Source organism: Mustela lutreola, chromosome 9 (assembly GCF_030435805.1).
Source record: "Mustela lutreola isolate mMusLut2 chromosome 9, mMusLut2.pri, whole genome shotgun sequence".
Taxonomy (NCBI): Eukaryota; Metazoa; Chordata; class Mammalia; order Carnivora; family Mustelidae; genus Mustela; species Mustela lutreola.
The window spans coordinates 38,918,288-38,939,507 of record NC_081298.1 but is presented as its reverse complement, the minus strand read 5'-3'; the positions used below and the strand labels follow the sequence as shown (position 1 = coordinate 38,939,507).

Here is a 21,220-nt window from a genome sequence, read left to right as displayed (position 1 = left end):
CAGAGTCACACACAAAGCAAGCACAAAATAAATGAAGGATGAAAGAATGGAAAAAAGAGTTGACTTTTGTTTCCCTCTTTTCTAGTCAAACGGGGTTATGAAGGTTTGAAAGGAGAAACTAGAGAGAGACAGAATAACTTACAAACTGCCTGATTAACTTGCCTTGATTTAATCCCTTATTGGGTACATTTTAAATATTTGAAGTGACTTTTTTCATAATTTTTCTTATCATGAATTGTTCTGGGACTTTACTTGGATTTTTAAAACTGTTCCAGGGCAATGCAATTGGTCTTCATGGGCTCGGTCTTCTTTACTTTTATGGGAAAGGAGTTCCTGTGGTAAGTTAAATAATTTCTCTCTCTTTTCAATGTATTTCTAGCAATTTATAAGGTAAAATTCATAATCGTTAACTAACTTAAAGGAATTAGTCTCTAATACCTTGTTTGCCAAACTATCATATTTGACATTAGAAAATAATTCAGTGGAATATTTGCCAAAAGAGACATAAAACAAATTTGTGACAAGAATAACAACCCTAATTATATCTTAGAATTATAGATTCTAAGTAACCTTAGAAATCAAACAACCCCTGAGGATTTTTTCTGATAGAGAACTTTAGTTTCTTAGTGTAACCTCTGTCCTTTGAGTGACCCTCCCCCAATATCTAACAAAACCTATTGCCAGGGTAGGAAAAGGCATAATTTACAGTGAAAATGAGATAATTATTTCCTAATAGAATCTAACATAATAATGAAATAAAATGCATAACACTTCTGATACTATTTTAATTAGCCTAAATCACATAAAGCTCTACCTATCCTTTTTTTTTTTTTTTAAGTGGAAGGCAATTGTTACCATGGAGTTATACATACACCTTTGAGTAATAGAATGTAATTATCTTGCAGAATTATGCTGAAGCACTTAAATACTTTCAGAAAGCTGCAGAGAAAGGATGGCCCAATGCACAGTTTCAATTAGGCTTCATGTACTACTGTAAGTGCTACAAATATGGCTGCTGTACCAAGAATGACAAATGCATTATTATTTCTACTCCATTTTTTTTTTTACAAAGATAAAATTGTTGGAGTGATTGATTTAGATAGAATCCTGAGGCAGCATTATGAGGATGCATTTGAAGACTTAAAGAAAGGACACCCATTGAGAGAGGAGGCAAGGAGGTATAATGAGGAAAATCACTTTTGGAAAGGTTGAGTTTGAGGTGCCTTGTGATAGCAAATGTGCATACTCAAAAGCAAGTATGCAACTCACCAGAAGGGTCAGAGTTGGAGAGAGGATTTGGGAGGCATCAACGTAGAGGAGTTAGTTAAAAATAGCTGAGAGTGCAAAAAGAAAAGAAAGAGCATGAGAAGAACAGTGAGCCATGGTCAGAAATCTGGTGGTCCTCAGTACTGTATTGAAAAGATAGGCAGAGAAAGAATAGTCATGAAAAGACTGAAAAGACATGGTCAGAGAAATAGAAAGGAAAAGTGATCTTAAGGAAGCCATAGCATGGTACTTTCAAGAAAGAATAAATGAATGGGCCTCCCTGTGAAATGCAATGAGAAGCCTGCTTCTTCAAAACAAAAACAAAATGAAAAGAAAGAAAAGAAAAAAGAAAAGGCTAAGAATCAATGGGACTTTTCAATATAGAGAATATTTGTGTGGTCATTGGACTGGTTGGGGTAGAAGCCAGATATGATGGAATGAGGTATGAATGGAAGGTGAGAAAGTAGTTGGATAAAAATATTCTTGGAACTTGTGTGCCTTTAAATGGAAGAAAAGAAATGGAACAGTGGCATGAAGGGGATCAAGAACCAGGAGGGAGTTCTTTTTAAGGTGATGAGAGACCTGGGTATAATTTTTGGCGAAAAAGAGCCAGCCAATGGAGATGGTTAATGTATCTTGGGAGTGATGTGATAATTGATGAGAGATTCTAGAAAAAGTTGAGTGGTATTAGGATCTGAATGCACCCAGGTAAGTAGAGGCCTCCTTAGTTTCAATAAAGAGGAGGGATTTCTCACCCTCAAAGATTGGAGAGTTGGAGGAAAGGATGGTGCAGATATAAATCTGGAGGGAGGGAGAGAGAGGCAAGTGAGAAAAGACAATGTAAGAATTTCCTTGGGTGCCTGGGTGACTCAATCTGTTTGACTTTGGCTTAGGTTATGATCCCAGAGTCCTGGGATCAAGGCCCACGTGGGGCTCCCTGCTCAGCCAGGAGTCTGCTTCTTCCTCTCCCTCTCCCTCTGCCCCTCCTCCCTGCTCATGCTCACTCTCCTTCTCTCTCACACACAAATAAATAAATAAAATATTTTTTTAAAAAGAGAATTTCCTCAATGAACTAGGCACCACCAAGTTCTCTTCTGAGAACAAAGGCAAAGTGATTGGGGCAGGAGGTCTCAGAAAGCCATGAAAGTTTGTTATACTCTGTGGGGATTGAGAGAGGGAGTGCCCAAAATGAGTACCAAGAGATCTGAACATACCCGAGTATCTCCACTAAGTCCTTCATTTCAGAGGCAGGGCTAGAGCAGCAGGAGTTTGCATCATCAGCAGGCATTTTCCACAGTAGCCCAGGATGATGGCCTGTTTTATATTATTTTGGGGGTTGCCAAAATGGCCTTGTTCTTCTAGTTCATTCCAGGTCCCAGGCCGAGGATCTCTCAGATTCCTCCACCTTCTAGAATAAGAGTAATAGCAATGGCTAATATTTATTAAGTCTTTATGTGTGTCTACTCATTTGGTCCTCTCAACATGTCTAGGGGGTATCCTACAGTTTATAGATGAGCAAACTGAGGCACATCACAGGTCCAACAGCTTGCCCAAGATCACATGGTTAGTGGAGCTAGCATTCAAACGCAAGTGATTTGCCTCCAGAGTCTTTGCTCTTAGTGGCACTGCTTCTAAAGGTTATGAAATGTTGAGAGCTGGAAGACAAGTTAAGGACCGTCTAGTGAAAGCCTCTCCTTTTACAAATGAAGTTCCTAGAGGGTACCCAACTCACAAAGGGTAACGAGAGAGCCAGGACAAGCTGCTAAGAGCATGCTGATTTTCCACCTCGCCCTAAATGCTTCTCCTTGCTCCAAGTATGAGTTCAGTCTGAGCAGGGCCTCCTGGAACTGGGATTCACCTGCTTCAAACTCTGTAGTTATGACTGGGAGAAGCTCTACTGGTCTCCCGATGTGGAAAGACAAGAAGGGTGAGCCACGTCCTATGTCCTCGGTCCTCAGAGACCACCTTCTGGTCTCCTTTTCACTAACTTTAGGTATGCCGAATTGAGGAGATATTCTCATGAGACTTAAGAGTCTTTCTTCTTCAGGTCTCTGAATGGGTCAAGAACATAAATTTCCACATTCTTACTTATAAGCAAATTTAACTTCTTTCCCCTCTACATAGTGGATCATAACAGCTTGACTTTTGGTTGGCTTTTCTCATTCTATTTAAAATAATAGGCATCGGGGCGCCTGGGTGGCTCAGTGGATTAAGCTGCTGCCTTCGGCTCAGGTCATGATCTCAGTGTCCTGGGATCGAGCCCCACATCGGGCTCTTTGCTCAGCGGGAGCCTGCTTCTCTCTCTCTCTCTGCCTGACTTTCCACCTACTTGTGATTTCTCTCTCTGTCAAATAAATAAATAAAATCTTTTAAAAAAATAAAATAATAGGTATCATGTGACCATTATACCCATAGATTATAATGCAAAAAAAGATAATAATAATAAATAAAACAAACAAGGGGTGGCTCAAAACAATTTTAATTTTCAGCTGGCTCTGGAGTATGGAAGGATTATAAACTTGCCTTCAAATATTTTTACTTGGCATCTCAGAGTGGGCAGCCCCTTGCCATTTATTACCTGGCCGAGATGTACGCGACAGGAACGGGAGTGTTAAGATCGTGCAGAACTGCTGTGGAGGTAAATAATGGCATGTGTTTAAAGCGTTTTTCAATTATCACAGAGAGGAGGTGATACTGTCCTTCAGTTGTTAGTGCCTTTGATTTTATAGATACTATGTCTTCCTGTTGAGAGTGTGAACACGGGTATTGGTCAGGCAGAAAAGCTGTGATGTGACTCGGGCTGGGACAGGAAGAGGAGAAATGATCCCTCCTCTCTTGCTTTTGGCTTTTCATCAGGTTTTAAAGCTCATCTCAGAATTCAGTTAAGGAGCTCTGCCTCAGCCTTCATTCAAATGGCCAGGGCAATTTGGCCCTTCTAAGTGGGACTGGGAGTTGTGACTTGGGAAATGAAAGGCTTCGTTTAGCTTAGAAACTGTAGCCCACTTCTTCCCAGAAAGCAAGGTCCTTAAGTTTTTGATGATTTGGATGACAACTGGAAAAGTGAATCCTTTCAGCCTGAGCCAGTGATGTACTTTTCAAAAGTAAGCTTTTAGGACCTTAATGCCCTTCATTGATTTATTAAACATTTCCGCTAAACCAAAATAAATACCTCCATGTTGCAATCTGGCCCCTCTGAAACTCATTTCAAAGGCTGCCAGCTAATAATCTATCTTTAGATTTGCTCCTTTGCCAACTTCCTAATGAATTATGTATGGCTAACCTCTTTTGGTTACATAAGGGCTATTCAGCTAAGTTGACGCTTGTCCCCACAGAGCTCTGCACACCTCCCTCACAGTTATGTCACCTACACCCTTAGGCACTGTCTTCCCTTCATTCTCTCCTTTCCACATCAGCTGTGGCCTTATAACTCACCCTTGCAGAGCAGCAGTACCCAGAACAGTCCTTTTTTAAAAAACAGAAGTCAAAACATTCTGTCCTGCCAAATAGCCTTAAGTCAGGAGAGTTTATTACATAAATTTAAAATAAGCCTCAGGAAGTTTCAGCTCAAGACCAAAAAATTTACACTTATAATCTTTGTGCCTATGAGAGGTATTATCTCTTCGCCCTAAATAATTTTCAAAAGCCATACTTTAGACCCGAAATCCTTGCCTGACCAGCCAGGAGAAGCCAAAGATTCACTTCATTTATCGTTTGCCTGGGACGAAGCATATAGGCTAACTTGTGTGCTTGATTTCTTTCTCCCACGTACAGCTTTATAAAGGTGTCTGCGAACTAGGCCACTGGGCTGAGAAATTCCTGACAGCATACTTTGCCTATAAGGATGGTGACATAGATTCTTCTCTTGTTCAGTATGCACTACTTGCAGAAATGGGGTATGAAGTAGCTCAAAGCAATTCAGCATTCATTTTGGAATCTAGTAAGATAAGTTAAAATTCTCTGCAATTCCCCAATCATACATATGCATAAATGACTTTACTACACGGGTATTTTAAGCCTTCCTAATGAAATGTCTCTCTTTTTTTAGAAAAGGCTAAGATTCTTGAAAAAGAGAAGATGTATCCAATGGCACTTCTCCTTTGGAATCGAGCTGCCATTCAAGGTACAGAACCTAGATAAAAATGAGCACACGCCTAGTCCCTGTCCACTATCAGTCATCAGTTTGCTCCAGCTGAGCTCTCGGGTGTCTAAGCAGAAAGCTGCAGGCTATCAATCAGGTGGTCTTTCCTGCGGTACCCGTCTTAGGGTCAGCCTTTGATGAGGGGTCATTTCCAGGAATTTCTTTTCTTTGCTTCTTTGTTATGCTCGAGGTCCCTGGTTTGGTAAACCATAGGCACCAGAGTAGTTGTTTGAAACAAGACAGTTCTGACTCAGGAAACCAGTTTTCTTGTTCTGACTTCAGTTCACTCATTTGCTGAGTTTGGGTGTTTGTTTGTTTGTTTGTTTGTTTCTGAACTTATCAGAGAAGTGACCTATGTCTTAATGAATTTATAGGCAAAATTGCTTATGGATCTAAGACTCATTTGATTGCTCTTTTAAAATACCACATGGATGATTACTACAAACTTCAGATCTTTATTGTAACTATTAACAGGTTAGCACCAGAAAACGAAACAGAACAAAACCCAAAGTCAAATATCAAGATCCTCTCCCTATTCCTGGGGTTCCTGTACCCAGCTCGCAGGGTTCACAGCAATGAAGAATATACAGTAACACTGGAGTGAAAACATTGGCAGGTGGCATTAGTAAAAGCAAACAGATGCTGCAAAGCTCTCACGATCAGGATTTAGATATGTGACGAGCTCTCATGCAGTAAAAGAGCAATTTTATTTCTGATTAAGTTTCTTAAAATTGTCCCATGGTAAGGTTGAATTGTCTCTTTTCCATAAGAAGTGAATGGGATAAAAATGATTCTCAACTGACACTATATAAAGCCGAGGGGGGAAAGTCATAGGGGTGCCTTTGCAGATCCCACTGAGCCAGGGACAGAGCGGCAAGCCAGCCATGCAATTTTAGCAAGAAGTTCCTGAAAGAAGAAAAGCATGTGTTTTCTAAAATGCAATAAAGACCTTGTTTGGTATAGGAAAACAACACCAATCTCTCCACTATGGCAAATCAGCTCAATTGCAACAAATACAGGCTTATTCCAAGCCAGGAAATGTGTGGACATTGCACCAAGGAAAGGAGGCATTGAAAGCGAGAGGACATTAATATTAAACAGAATTCACCAGTATAAAAAAAAAAAAAAAGTCAGGCCGCTAAAAATAATTACGTGTCACAAGAGAGGTCAGGCATGAGTGTCCTGAAGATGAGGTTGCTGAGTGCCTCACTCGAGGTTAGGAGACATAATAATGAACACAGCTACTCCGCGCTGGTGGTGCTTCTTTCCGCAGTGGCTGTGTGTGAGGAGAGTGCTGACTCAGTCAGGACTCAGCCCCCATGCTGTGACTGTGAAATTCAAGGGGAGAATCCCTCCCACTGTCAAGGGACCCCCTGAGAACCTGCCATGGTCACCATATGTCCCTAGTCAGCCCCTTAATTATGGTGGAGCTGACTTCTCTGGAAAACCTGCTTGTTCACTGCCTTCCTGCTCAGGGATTTCAGAGGTCCTGCTTACTGCTTATAAAGCTTGAAATTGCACAGAAGGCCTGTCCTTTTGTGGTTATGGCCCAGGAAGAAACTTAGGGTTAATGGAAGGCACCTTTGGGCAAAATTAGAAATGGAGTGGGTTTCTCATTAAGGCTTTAAGGCTCTTTTGCCTCTCCAGGTCTATCCAGGCCCCTCTCTTGGGTAGCAATGCCATAAGGACTTGTCCCCAGCTACCTGAACCTTTTTTTTTTTTTTTTTTTTACTTCTGGGAAGTAACCCTGTTAACCAATGTCTTCAGCAGCTTATGAATTTTATGATGATACCCTTACTTAAGAAGGCTAACAATGGCTCATGGTATTACACTTTAATAGAGGATTCTAGAAGATTAAAATAACTTCAGTACCCCAAGGAATCAATTCCAAAGGATTTTAGGCATTGCAGTAAGCCAAATATGGGGAAAATTCTGGGTGGAAGGAGTCCTATAGCCCTCAATTATATACCTCAGACCATAGTACACAGAGCACTTTCCTCCTTTTCCGAGTAAGTCTAGACTGTGCTAGAGGGGTTGGCCACACCTGAGACAGATGTCCTAGATAGATTTAGAGGTCCAGAATTCCCTCATCTTTTCAGTTAACATTTTCCCAATGAATGGAAACATGGACCCCAAAGCCACCCTAAGTGGCCTTTGAAAGATTGAAGTCTCATGTCTTAAAAAGTCAAATGAACTTTTTTCTACTCCTGAATATATCCAAATTTGTTGGAAAATAAGATCCTAAATTATTTAATGTTTGGGAAAAGCATTTTCTGAAGAGTTTTCTACCAGGTCTGTCCATTCATTCCATAAGTGTTTGTCAAGTACCATTTTAGTATGATAAATACCATTTTAGATGATATCAGTGATCAAGAACATCAAAGTTTTTGTCCTCCTAAGACAGAGAAAAATAAAATCATGAGACAGAGACAATAAACAAATAAGATAACAGTGATATGTGCTGTGAAGGAAAGAGAACACGGAGAGAGATAGGTAACTCCTGGGGGTGGGGGGTGAGAGGACACTTTAGACAAGGCAGTCAGACAAGTCCTGTAGGAGAGAAGTGACATTTGCTGTGAGACCCCAATAATGAGAAATCAGCGACATGAAGGGTCAGAGGAAGTCCAAACATGACGGGCAGAGGGACATGAAGAATCTCAGCGCAGAGGTCCTGAGGCAAGAATGAGCTTGGTGTGTTGAAAGAGTATTACGGATTATTAAGAAAGTGAGAGCCTATTAAGAAAATGACATGTGGGGGCGCCTGGGTGGCTCAGTGGGTTAAGCCGCTGCCTTCGGCTCAGGTCATGATCTCAGAGTCCTGGGATCGAGCCCCGCATTGGGCTCTCTGCTCGGCAAGGAGCCTGCTTCCTCCTCTCTCTCTGCCTGCCTTTCTGTCTGCTTGTGATCTCTCTCTGTCAAATAAATAAATAAAATCTTTAAAAAAAAAAAAAAAAAAAGAAAGAAAGAAAGAAAAAAGAAAATGACATGTGATGCGGCTAGTCAGGGAGGCAGAAGGCAGATGAAGCATGACTGGGAGGTCAGGTCGGGAATCTGGATATTATTCCAAGTGCAAAGTGAAGCACTTTAGGGCTAAAGGGAAATAAAAGGATTTGACTCTACTTTTTTTTTTTTTTTTTTAAGTCATCCTGGGGGTGCTCCTGGGCAGCTCAGTCAGTTGCACAACCCACTCTTGATTTCAACTCAGGTCGTGATCTCAGACCTGCTTGGTGCTCTGCACTCAGTGGGGAGTCTGCTGGAGATTCTCTTTCTCCCTCTGCGCCTCCCCTCTAGTTGTGTTTGCATGCATGTGTGCAAGTACTCTCTCTCTTTCTCAAAAAAATAAATAAATCTTTAAAAGACAATCATCCTGGCTGTTAAATGGAGAATATAATGAAAAGTGGAGATAAAAGGACAGTTTGGAGGCTATTATAGTACTCCAGGCTTGATCTAGGTGGTGAAGGAGACAGCAACAAGCCAGTGTCTTTTAGAGGTAGGACCTGCCGAAGCATTCAATAAGAAATGAGGGGGAGGGGCGCCTGGGTGGCTCAGTAGGTTAAGCCTCTGCCTTCAGCTCAGGTTATGATCTGAGTGTCCTTGGATTGAGCCCCGCATCAGGCTCTCTGCTCAGCGGGGAGCCAGCTTCCCATTCTCTCTTTCTGCCTGCCTCTCTCCCTACTTGTGATCTTTCTCTGTCAAATAAATAAATAAATAAAATCTTTTAAAAAAAAAAAAAAGGAGGAGGAAATATCTTGCTTACATTTATAGCCTGAGTAATGTGCTAGTACTGAGATTGGGAAGGAGCTGATGATTTGGTTTGATTTGGTGTGAGGGAGGTAGGTAGCAGGGTGTTAGGAACTGCATGCTTTGAGATCCAAGTAGAGAAGTCAAAGAGCTGATTAGAGGAGTTGGGGTTTAGGGAGAGACAGGACTGTAGATAAAATTCAGGAAGAGTGAACATCAAGATTGGCATGGAACTAATCTATATCACCTAGAAAAAGAGATAGAGGAGAGTGGTAGAGAGAGGAGGGGAAGAGAGGAGAGAGAAGAGAAACAAACGAAGAGGAGAAAAGGAAAAAATGAGTCAACTAATAAACACTTGATGTTCCAACATTTACAAGCTGGGTAGAAGAGGACTGAGGCAAGAGTTTGGAAAGCAGAGGTCTATCAGGCAGAGGGAAATCAAGAAGGTGCAAGGTCACTAGTGTCAAGAGAGGAAAGTGGATGGGCAGATAGGTCCAATGACTCCAGAGCTGCTTAGAGGTCCAGTAAGATGAGGACAGAGATGTGACTGGTGGGTTCACCTGCATGGAGGTTATCAACCACCCTGAAATAAGCAGTTTTATGGAGAGGAGCAGAAGCCAGATTGGAGAGGGTTGAAGAGTGCATGGGAATTGAAGCTTTGGAGACAATCAATATAGAACGCACTTTGGAAAAGACTGAAGGGAACAGAGAAATGGGGAGTAGTTAGAAGGACACACCATGAGATAAAGAGAGGGTGTGTTTTTGTTGACAGAAGATACCAAAGTGTGTTTAAATGACTGATGGGACTGGTCTAAGAAAGAAGGAGACGTGGATGATGCAGGAGAGTAGACCTTCAGGGGTGAAGTTTGAGAACGGGAGAGGTGGGATCTAGTTTCCCAAGAGTTGACCTATCTTCAAAAGAGAATTTAAAAGGTAGAACTCCTAGTTTTTTTTCTTTGAGAACATTCATGCTATACCGTGGGAGTGGTCCTGCAATGAAGACTGCTACAGATGAGTGTTGTGTTTTATATTCCAGAAGTTATATCTAATCTTGATTCTAAGATCCCGAGTGTTTTGTTTTTCTTTTTAATGTATATTACCATTAGGGTGAGTTACTAGGAACTGTACATGAATCATTGGAATTTTTTCTTCTCTTTCTAACATTTCTGTCAGGCAATGCATTCGCTAGAGTCAAAATCGGAGATTACCACTACTATGGCTACGGGACTAAGAAAGACTATCAGACAGCAGCCACACATTACAGCATTGCAGCGGACAAGTACCACAGCGCACAAGCCATGTTCAATCTGGCCTATATGTACGAACACGGTTTAGGTATCGCAAAGGTAATAATCCAAACCTAGTAATGACAGCTGTGTGGGAAGGAAAAAAAAGTGTAAATGTTTTTAATTTCATTGACATCTTCAGTGTAGAAGAAGGAAGAAAAAGACATTTGCTGAGTCCCTCCCCCGTGCCAACACATAATACTTACCCTAACGTGAACCCTATGAGAAGGAAATTATTTTCTCCATTTATGCCCAAAGACATAACTAATGAATTGAGATAAATCTAGTCTAGGCTAATCAGATTCATAACTTCAAGTTTTTCCAGCAATAGTAGTGGGCCCTCCCCCACTCCCTTCCACCTCCAGGCCTTTCTTTCTCTGTTAAAATTTCCATTGACACTCAAGCTCTCAGTAAACAAGGAGAAAGTGGGAATGAGGTCAGAGCTGGATACCAAGGGGACATTAATCCAGAAATGTCTTTTAAATCACCCACTATGTAGCTGACACCGTGCTGAGCACTCTAGAGTATCCTAAGAAAATAGATCTCCATCCTTCAAAGACTCTACTTTACTTGAGAAGATAAGGCATATATATTTATTCAGAAAGAGAGCTAACATGACAAGGAGATATTGGGAGAATCCCTTAGTAAGTGTAATTAAGGTGAAGATGTCATTGGGTTCTGGTACAGTGAGAGAGGTGTATTGAATATCAATAATGATAGTAATAGCCAGGTATTTGATGTGTTCCATATACTATGCCATTTATTTATTTATTATTTTTTTAAAGATTTTATTTATTTATCAGAGAGAGAGGGAGAGCGAGCGAGCACAGGCAGACAGAGAGGCAGGCAGAGGCAGAGGGAGAAGCAGGCTCCCTGCCCAGCAAGAAGCCCGATGTGGGACTCGATCCCAGGACTCTGGGATCAGGACCTGAGCTGAAGGCAGCCGCTTAACCAACTGAGCCACCCAGGCGTCCCTATTTATTTATTTTTAAAAGACTTTGTTTATTCATTTGAGAGAGAGAGAGAGAGACAGACAGAAAGAGCATAAGTGGGGGGGGGGGGGTAGGGGGGTAGGCAGAGAGAGATGAAGAAGCAGATTACCCACTGAGCTGGGAGCCCAACACGGGGTTTGATCCCAGGACCTGGAGATATTGACCTAAGCCAAAGGCAAACACTCAACCATCTGAGCCACCCAAACACCCCTATACTATGCTATTTAAATCACACAATCACTCAAGGAGATAAGCCCTATCATTGTCCTCAGTATATGCATCAGGAAACCAAGAGTGTAGAGAGGTTAACACACATGGCCAACTTTGCAGAACTCACTGGTGGTGGAGTCAGAGTTTGAACCCAGGCCTGTTTTTTAGGGTAAACGGTGAGCCCTGCCTCGAGTCTTTCTTAGTGCGCAAGTATATATTTCATATTAATGTTTATACTCCTGACTGCATTTTTAAAAGCTTTTTATTTTTTATTAACATGTAATGTGTTATTAGCCCCAGGGGTGCAGGTCTGTGAATCGCCAGATTTACACACTTCACAGCACTCACCATAGCACATACCTTCCCCAATGTCCATAACCCAACCACCCTCTCCCTGCACCCCCCGCCTCCCCCTCCCGTCCCCCCACAAGCCTCTGACTTCATTTTGAGAGCTAAATAATGAGGGGGTTATCTGCTTTTCTGTGCTTTCTTCTTTCTTCCAGTTGTACTAGTAGTTGAGTGTTATTGATGGGGAATTTCTTATTTGACTGCTAATGGCAGACCCTGAAACAAGCAAGGGCTTCATATTCAGGCACTGACAATTCAGATTCCTGCCTTTGGCTGATCACTTTTCATCATCCCCAGCACCCTAAGCTGTGGAAAGACTGTCAAATCCAAATCCAGTCTGTTTTCCCCATTCTTAGCATGTACAGGCTTCTTGTGTTTATAAAATGGGATCAAAGAGCTAAATCAGAAGATTTCTTTGGATGTCATTTAGCCACACCCCACTCCCTTCCAAGGATCCTCCACAGCTGTAAAACAGAAAAAAGATACCTCCCCTCCCCAGGTTTAGAAATAAAACAATAAGCCTTTGTGAAGGGGCTCTGTCGTCCTTGTGTGGAATGACTCGTATTTAGATCAGAAGAGAATTTGAGTGACTGCTAAGTAAAGTTTCCGTAAGATTAAAGCTTTTATTCACAATTCCTCATGCAAAATGTAACAATAATGGTGACAAGAGCACTGTGTGTATCATGGATAAAGTGACCCCACTCTATGGGTTAAATTCAAATTAGCTTACCTTATAATCCTATGTGATTCAAGGAGCAGGTGCCTGTGACAGCCTTATCCTCACCATAGTGAGGCCAGTTTGCCTTAAGACTCTGGGGGCAGGGAGGATACAGGGCCACCTGTGAAGAGAGGACACTGTCTATGGGAGCCCAGATGGCCCACTGTGTCAGAGGGCCTGGTTTTCCTCCGTGGAGTCACCGCTAACCTCTCTCCCAGGCTCTTTCTTCACAATGTCAAATAGCAGTTGTCAAAACATACATTTCATACACTTGGAAAAACTTGGAAATTTCTCTCTGGCCACATTTCTGTTCTTGCCCATCCAGGTCCCACTGATCAGTGTCTCACAGTTATTACGGGTGTATTTTTTCCTATAAAAAGTCTCTACATGCAAAAACAAAAACAAACAGGGCTGTATTCATACCCGGATGTGGGAATTTTAGATTTAGTTAATGAGGAGTCATTGCTCTTTGTCCTCATTAATTTCTTCGGTTTCACAATTAGAAAAATAATAACCAAGTACCCAGGGGCCTGGTTTCTTAATCTTGCTGTCTAATAGTCAAATTAAGAAGAAGATACCATGTTTTCTAATCTTTAAAATGAATATGCTGATAATTAAAAGCCGAAATCTTGTTCCAGCGATGGTTAATGAAAGCAAAGCAATTAGGAGACCAGACTTCCACAGCATTTAAGTCATCAAGTAACTAAGCATTTCTTTGGCAGGGCACTTCACAATTCTCTTTATTAGTTAATCCTCATGCAAACCAGTGGGAAAGATAATAATATCATTACCAGGATTTCTCTGAGTATCGAAAAAGGCTTTGTAAGCATAAAGCCCTCTGGGAGAAGGAAGTGAAGTATACATCAACCATTGGTAAATCAATATAAAAATGTGGGTCGTCGTTGTCCTCATCTGTCTTTAGGAAAGGACATTGGGACAAGGGTGATGTAGGTGATTTACCCTAATAGCTTCAATGAGAAGCATCTCATTCCCCAATTTATGACTTTGAATTAAGCTCAATAAGCTTCTTGACTTAAACTGTGAGCCAAGACTGACTACATCATTGTTTTGGGAATACAAAATAATGCCTGAGGCAAAACTGGGAGAGGAACTGAACTAATGTAGAAATATAAGCACTCAGCTCACAAGTTGTTACAAAACTCTATCTCAGTTTACACTTGATTCAGAAGTACTTCAGAAAGTTAACCATGAACAAAACATGTTGCCCATCCCCCCCCTGCCCATTCCTTCTGTCTGTTTCCTGGCTCAGGCCAGAGTTTCTACTCATGTAGGCTTATTGTAAAGGCTTCTCAGTGGTTTCCCATTCTGGTGTTCTTCCTTTAAATCTGCAGCAGAGAAAGCCATGTCTGTCAAAGATTTTAATCCCCAGTTCACAGAGAGGCCTAAGAGATGTGTCTCTTAGTGAGAGACTACATTTCCCAACTCCCCTTCATCCCCATGAATAGTTCTTACCAAAGGAATGGAAGTAAAAGTGAAGGGTGTCATTTCTGGGCTAAGGCAGCTAAGAAGCTTCTCCCTTCTCTCTTTGCCTTTCTTGAATGCAGAACACGTAGAGGCTCAAAGGGATGGCAGAATCAAATGATGGAAGGAGCTTGGGTCCCTCAGTTACCATGTAAAGAAAACTTATCTCCAACAGGGAATACCTATGTTGAAATTTGGGGATTTACTTGTTATAGATGTTAGCATTACTTTAATTAATACATAATCCATCTAACAAAGCACTATCAGTTTATTTTTGATAAAATACATATGTGGTAGTGTTACTTCTCTCCCTCACTCTTTCCAAAATTATGCATTTACACAAAAAAATGCAAGCAAACACAAAACTAAAAGCATCTTATTGACTATGTACTCCCCAATGAAGTCTGAACTTCTTATTCTGACATTCAAAACCTTCCTTGACCTAACCTACTTACTTCCTTATATTCTAGACTACTTTTCCTTCCCTGCCTTGCCCACCCCCAATCAGAGACCTTGAACTAAACCCTCCTGACCTTTAGTCATATCAGCCCATTTTCTGGAATGATCTTCTCCTATAGTTTTGGCCATTGAAGACCCCTCTCTGTGTCTTTCAAAGATAGTTCCCATATGATCTCCTCCATGAACTCTCCAGTGATATGAAAGATATCTGCATCTGCTTCTAAACTGCCATGGTACTCTGCCTGGCTGTTCTTTATTCACTCAAAAATTTATCGAGTGCTTGTTTTGTGCCAGAAAGCACTGTGCTTTGTTCTAGGAATACAAGAATAAGACAATCTTCAAAGAGCTCGTAGTCTGCTATGGAAGAGACAGTCTGCAGCTATAGTGAAAGCCTAAAATGGCACTAGAGCATACCCACACAAGTAAAGTGCTGTGAAAATATGAACGAGGGAACAATGAATTCAGGTGGACAGATCAGTGCTGCCGGGTCTGTTCTAAAATTATTTTATACCATGAAGTATAAAGAACACATGACAGTTTTTTTTAATGGAAGAAAGCATGTATATTTTAAGATAAAGACTAAGAAATCTTTCATAAAGTAAGACAAAAGGAGGGAAGAATAGGCTCTGGAGATGAGTTTCCAACATGTATAGTTAGACCTACAAGATAACACGTCTTCAGGATCCTACAGGAAAAACAAAACCGCATTCATTGAATAAATTATAAATAGACCTGTCACAAATAAAAGTAATTATGGCATGAAGCATTTTTATTTCTCATTTGTCTGGTCTGACCACTTAAGGAGTGTTAGAGCTGAAGCTTTAAACACCAGAATAGAATTATTTTCTGGAAAGGACAAGTTCAAGTTAGATATTTAAAATGGCCTTCTCAGAAATACGACAGAACAGAACACACACCACTTAGAAATGGCCATGACTTCTCTTGAAATAAATGCCTTATCACCTAATAATTAGAAATGTGCAAAACAAAAAAACTTTATGTAGATAACTTTATTTATTACAGACAAAAACCCTGCAAGCACGGGCGCCTGGGTGGCTCAGTGGGTTAATCCTCTGCCTGAGGACGTGATCTCAAGGTCCTGGAATCGAGCCCTGCATTGGGCTCTCTGCTCAGCAGGGAGCCTGCTTCCCCCGCTGTCTCTGCCTGCTGCTCTGCCTACTTGTGATCTCTCTCTGTCCAATAAATAAATTTTTTAAATCTTAAAAAAAAAAAGAAAAACCCTACAAATAAACAAACTGCTCCAAAATAGAAGGCATGTTCTGTAAGTCATCATGTGGTAGTATACCATTGCATTCTGTATTCTATGGCCCTATGGTTAAGTGAGCAGGCTAGATGGAGAATATTGGATTTGAATCTCAGCTCTGCTACTCACAAGTCCCAAGAACTTAAGTAAGTGACTAAAACTCTCTGTGCCTCAGTTTTTTCATATTTACAGTATCATATCTGTATCATCTGTCCTATATAATTGTCATGAGGTTTAAAATAAATGACAGTGGTGACTGGCACAGAGTACAAGTATTTAATAAGAATTAGCCTTTGTGGGGTGCCTGGGTGGCTAAGCAGGTTAAAGCCTCTGCCTTTGGCTCAGATCATGATCCCAGGGTCCTGGGATCGAGCCCCATATCAGGCTCTCTGCTTAGCAGGGAGCCTGTTTCCTCCTCTCTCTCTCTCTCTCTCTCTCTGCCTGCCTCTCTGCCTACTTGTGATCTCTATCTGTCAAATAAATAAATAAAAATATTTTTTAAAAAAAGAATTAGCCTTTGTTTTGAAATACTGTGCAACTATTAAAAATAAAAATATTATAGTCTGAAGGAATATCTGAGAACATGGTATGTTGTTTGAAATACATTGTTAAGAAAGCAAAATATTTTATTAGGTAAAGTGAAAAATTCCTAAGTTAAAAGTATGTGTATATGAATATATATAAAAACGCTGGAATGCTGGAAGGTTGTGTATAAATATGATCAGTACTTATCTCTGTAGAGTAAAATTGTAGGTGGGCTTTTAATAATTGTTCAGCTCTATGTTTTCAAAATTTTCTCCAATTAGAATATGGTATATTTATAGTAAGAAAACAAGGTTAAATTATTTTAAAAATGACCTCTGTCCCCATATAAAAAGTTTTTGATGACACCCAAAGATTCAAGGCTGAAGAACTCCCACATCATGTAATTAAACAATTTTCATAAACCAGAGAATTTCTGGAGAATTCTGTATTTTTGAATTATAAGAAGCTATTTTGAACGTGTGAACACTGGGCAGTACTTTGGCAGAGCTGATATTTTAGTTGGAAACACATTATTTAAGAAGAGTCTGCAGATCACTTTACATCATCTCCTCAGTTGGTGAATTTAAAGCAAACTAAGCTCAAATATACCACAGGAAGGTTAAATATAAGTGGTTGAGTGTGCAATTGATTTATTTAATGAAACTTGGCCATCATCAAAACACTTCTGAAAGGAAATTTTTTGTTTGAAAGACTTGGATTTCTTTTCCTAAGTAAGGATCAAAGAACAAGGAGTCTTTTCTAGAGCCTACTAATAAAATTTCTTGTATATGGGTTGCCCTAATTAGCCAGTGGGTTCAGGAATTTCTCTGGAAATTTTAAAGAACAACTTTCTTGTCGGACCCCACCCCCACTGAGAATTGTGAGGCCCCTGGGGCAAGGAGTGAGCTCATCCCTCTTTAATGATACTTCTTGCTAGTTTTTATTATAAACTAAGCAACTGATTTGTGATGCTTGTGCCTCAAGAAATAAATTAATAACTATTGCCTGCTTCATATGAGAATGAATGTCTGAGAGATTGGCAAAGGCTGCTCTTCCCTGAATGCCCTATTAAAGCCAATATGCCTTTCATGTGTGGGGGTGACATAGCCATTATAATCTGCAGGGTGCTTTCAAATGAACCCCCACTGAATTTGTTGGAATTAGAGACACAAATCAGAGATTTTACGGCATCCATCTTCTCTGTTGTCAGGAAGGCTTGTTCAGAACAGTCTCCCGCATTTTAAATTTTTAAGCAAGAACATTCCTCTTTCTCCAACAAATCAATTTATGAGACCGCAAAGCTTTGGAAAAAAATTTAGAAAATGATAAGCAGAGCACAACTAAGAGAGAATACCACAGAAAAAGTGGGTTTAGCAGGGCCACAGGATTCACAACTATTGCACTCCGTGTAATGGAAGTTTGTGAGATGGAGAAGAAAGACAAAGAGATACAGGATAACCACGGTTTGTGAAAAATCTCTCTTCCAATCCGTTGGAAAATAATCCGAAAGCACCCAGCTAAGTACAATTCTGGTATTGTCCCAAGGCCCTTCAACCTTTAAAAGAAACTCTATTTAGCCTTTTCATTACTTTGTTTGGGAGAACAAGCAAATATAAAGCAAAGAAATAAAAACAAGGCGTAAGTAGGTGAAAATCAAAGAAAAACAATTTTTTTATCTTCCATGGCTTAATTTAGTAGAGAAAAAAGTCCCCAGAAATATAGTATGTCATTTGAGGAATCAAATCCCAGCCTGAGAACTAAATAGATTATGCATTCATTCTGTAAGTATTATCAGAGACCAACTATGTACTCGGCATTTTACTAAGCACAAGGAATTGAGGGGCTAACAGGTTGTCCAGGTCCTTGAGGACAAGGACAAATGAAGAAACAAATTCTGGAACTTCAGTTCTGATAAGTACTATGAAGAAAATTAGGAATGTTATATGCTTGTTAGTATCTGTATTGTTATTTGTTTGGGGAGCTGTACTGTTGGCATCTAGGGTTCTGCCTCTTTAACAGGAATCATATCTAAGGTCTGATCCAGCAGTATCCAACAAAGCTTTTTGTGTTAGTTTCCTATGGCTATTGTAACAGATCACCACAAATGCAGTGCCTTAAGACAGCTTACATTTAGTATCTCGCAGTTTCTGTGGGTCAAAAGTCTGGGTGAGCTTGACCGGTCCTCTGCGTAGGGCCTCACAGGCTAAAATCAATCTGTGATCTTTCCTGGGAACTTCGGGGAAGAATCACTTCCAGGCTCCCCTGAGTTGCTGGGCATATTTAGTTTCCTGTGCCTGGATGGGACAGATGGTCCCATTTCTTTGCTGGCTGTTCACATTCCTTCTCATTCTTCCCACATGGCCCTTCCAGCCATGGTGAGTGGTGCCCTTCCAAAGCCTTCTGCCATATCTGACTTTTTCTTCTGTGCTCAGCCATGGGAAAACCACGTTTATGGGCTCATGAGATTCTATGGAGTCTGTGCAGGTAATCCAGGATCATCTTTCTATCTTAAGGTCTGTAACATTAATGACATTTTCAAAGTCCCCTTTGCCATGTAACACAACATATTCATAGGTTCCAAGGGTTAGGGCATGAATATCTTGGTGGGGATGGAGGGGCCTACCAAAGATAAATAGTGATATTTCAAACTGTGACTTTCATTGAATTACCCCTGAAGAATCTGCACCTAATGAGTAGGGGCTGTTCTTCTATTTCTAGGACATTCACTTGGCCAGGAGATTATATGATATGGCTGCTCAAACGAGTCCGGATGCTCACATACCTGTTTTCTTTGCTCTCATGAAACTGGAAACCATGCATTTGCTCCAAGATATCCTGTTTTTTAATGTAAGTTTGTATCAATAGGTCTCAAATCTCTGAAAACAACAATAAGGAACTTTTGGATGGTGGGATGGGAGGAGATGATGGCTCTGGATCGAGTAGGAGGCTTGGATTTTTTTGACTTAATGTTTCTCCCAGCAGTTTACAATGAGATGGAAATGGATGAAATTGGACAACACCCTTGGACCATACTGGGATTTATTTGTCATTGGCCTAATTGTTGCTGTGCTGGTCTTCTTGCTTAGAAATCGCTACGGGTAGGATCTGGACCGTAGGAAAACCTGCTCACGGGAACAGTTTACTTCAAGTTATCCTCGCTAAATAAAGAATTTCCTCCTCAAACTCAGGAGTCTGCTGCAGATTTCCCACACAAGCCTATGATGGAAAATGGACAAAACTTAGGACCTGGCTTGAGAAACCATTTCAGACTTCCTACTTAGGTGGGGTGACCACTTGTGGTGGAGTGAGGTGCTGGAGACTGGTCATCATAGGTTTCCTTATAAACTTGTTGTCTTGGTGATCCAGTCCCTAGCTAGGATAAAGGCCACCCCTTAACTAGGCCATCCTAGTTAGGATAAAGGCTGTGGTAACAGCCTTTCGTCTCTTAAGAGGACAACTGGGCTTCTCGGCTCCTTCATACATACAGAAGTAGGGAGGACAGGGAGTTTTGGGAGGGCAGGAACACAGTTCCCTCGGAATCTGATAAAGAGACTTACAAATAGACCCTTCATCTTGCAAGAATGATCCTGTGAACCACATTGTAGTTCTGATGAGCGAAATTTCCTTGTGGCATGCTGTGCTGCTTTATGATGATGAGTATACCATCACGGGGGGACCTCTATCAAAGCTGCCCTTAGCACTTGTGCAGTGAACAGTGCCACCTGGATCTGTCCAGCATTGTACCCTTCTCTGCCATTCCTCACTAGAACCCTGTTTTCCCTGGGGAATCCCCTCTGAAGTTCCCATAGAGCGAGAGGATAGAGCTGAAGAGTCTGGTTCCCTGACTCCTGTGGCAGGGAGAGCAAGGACCTGGGACTGGGGGTAGGGTAGCTGAGGAGAGAGCTGGAGGCTGAGGACTCCTGTCAAGGGCCAAGCTTGAATCTCAGCTCCATAGCTCTTTAGCTATTTGACATCTCTGAGACTCAGTCTCCTGATCTGCAATGGGAAGATCTCAGCAAGCTGGTACAAGGATTAATGGGATAATGTACCTAAAGGAACTATCCCAAGGTCTGGTATTCTAGAATGAACTCCTCAAATGGTAACATCTAATACTCTTTAAAAGCTCATGGAAAATTGAATGGAATATGGGAGTAGCTGAGTTGATAACAGTCAATGTGGCTTCAGTGCCCTGCAGTTGGTTCTCCAGCCAAAATCCCAGGTATTTTGGTAGGAAAAAATCATACTTGCCTACTTGAAAATCCAACCCACGGACAGGAAAAGAGTGAATTAGTAATGTTCCTTGTAATCAGAAAGTGGAATGAAATGGTGAGAGAGCACTGAATTTAGAACCAAACAGCTTGGAGTTGAGGTCCAGCTCTGTCCCTTATCAGCTCTATATATGATGTTGGGCACAATTTCTATAAACGTCAGTTTTTCCCCTATAAAATGGGATTAATTCTTACCTCACTGGAGAATTGTGAGGTTTAACATAAGCCTAACTTCAAAAATGCTTATAAACATTACGTGTCCAAATACTAGCCATAGTCATTTATTTGACCATGAATAATCCACACCTTTCTGAGGTCCAGGTGTTTAGAATTTCCTGGACAGAATCCATCACTTACTAGAAAGTTCCACTTCTTTTTTTTTTTCTTTTCAAATTTTTATTTAAATTCTAGTTAACAGGGACGCCTGGGTGGCTCAGTTGGTTAAGCAGCTGCCTTCGGCTCAGGTCATGATCCCAGTACCCTGGGATCGAGTCCCACATCGGGCTCCTTGCTCAGCAGGGAG

At 41.0% G+C, this 21,220-nt stretch overlaps 1 protein-coding gene across 2 annotated transcripts in view; it reads left to right on the top strand.

The window, feature by feature from the left end:
- SEL1L2 (SEL1L2 adaptor subunit of SYVN1 ubiquitin ligase) overlaps positions 1-19,606 on the top strand; it is a 120,874-nt gene extending 101,268 nt beyond the window's left edge. For both annotated transcript variants that reach the window (XM_059134069.1, XM_059134068.1), the window contains 8 exons: positions 276-338; positions 906-993; positions 3,756-3,904; positions 5,038-5,203; positions 5,312-5,386; positions 10,319-10,491; positions 19,148-19,276; positions 19,412-19,606. In XM_059134069.1, the coding sequence (XP_058990052.1) occupies positions 276-338; positions 906-993; positions 3,756-3,904; positions 5,038-5,203; positions 5,312-5,386; positions 10,319-10,491; positions 19,148-19,276; positions 19,412-19,531 (963 nt within the window). In that variant the 3' untranslated portion in view covers positions 19,532-19,606. The remainder of the gene's footprint in view (positions 1-275; positions 339-905; positions 994-3,755; positions 3,905-5,037; positions 5,204-5,311; positions 5,387-10,318; positions 10,492-19,147; positions 19,277-19,411) is intronic.
- The last annotated feature ends 1,614 nt before the right edge of the window (positions 19,607-21,220 follow it).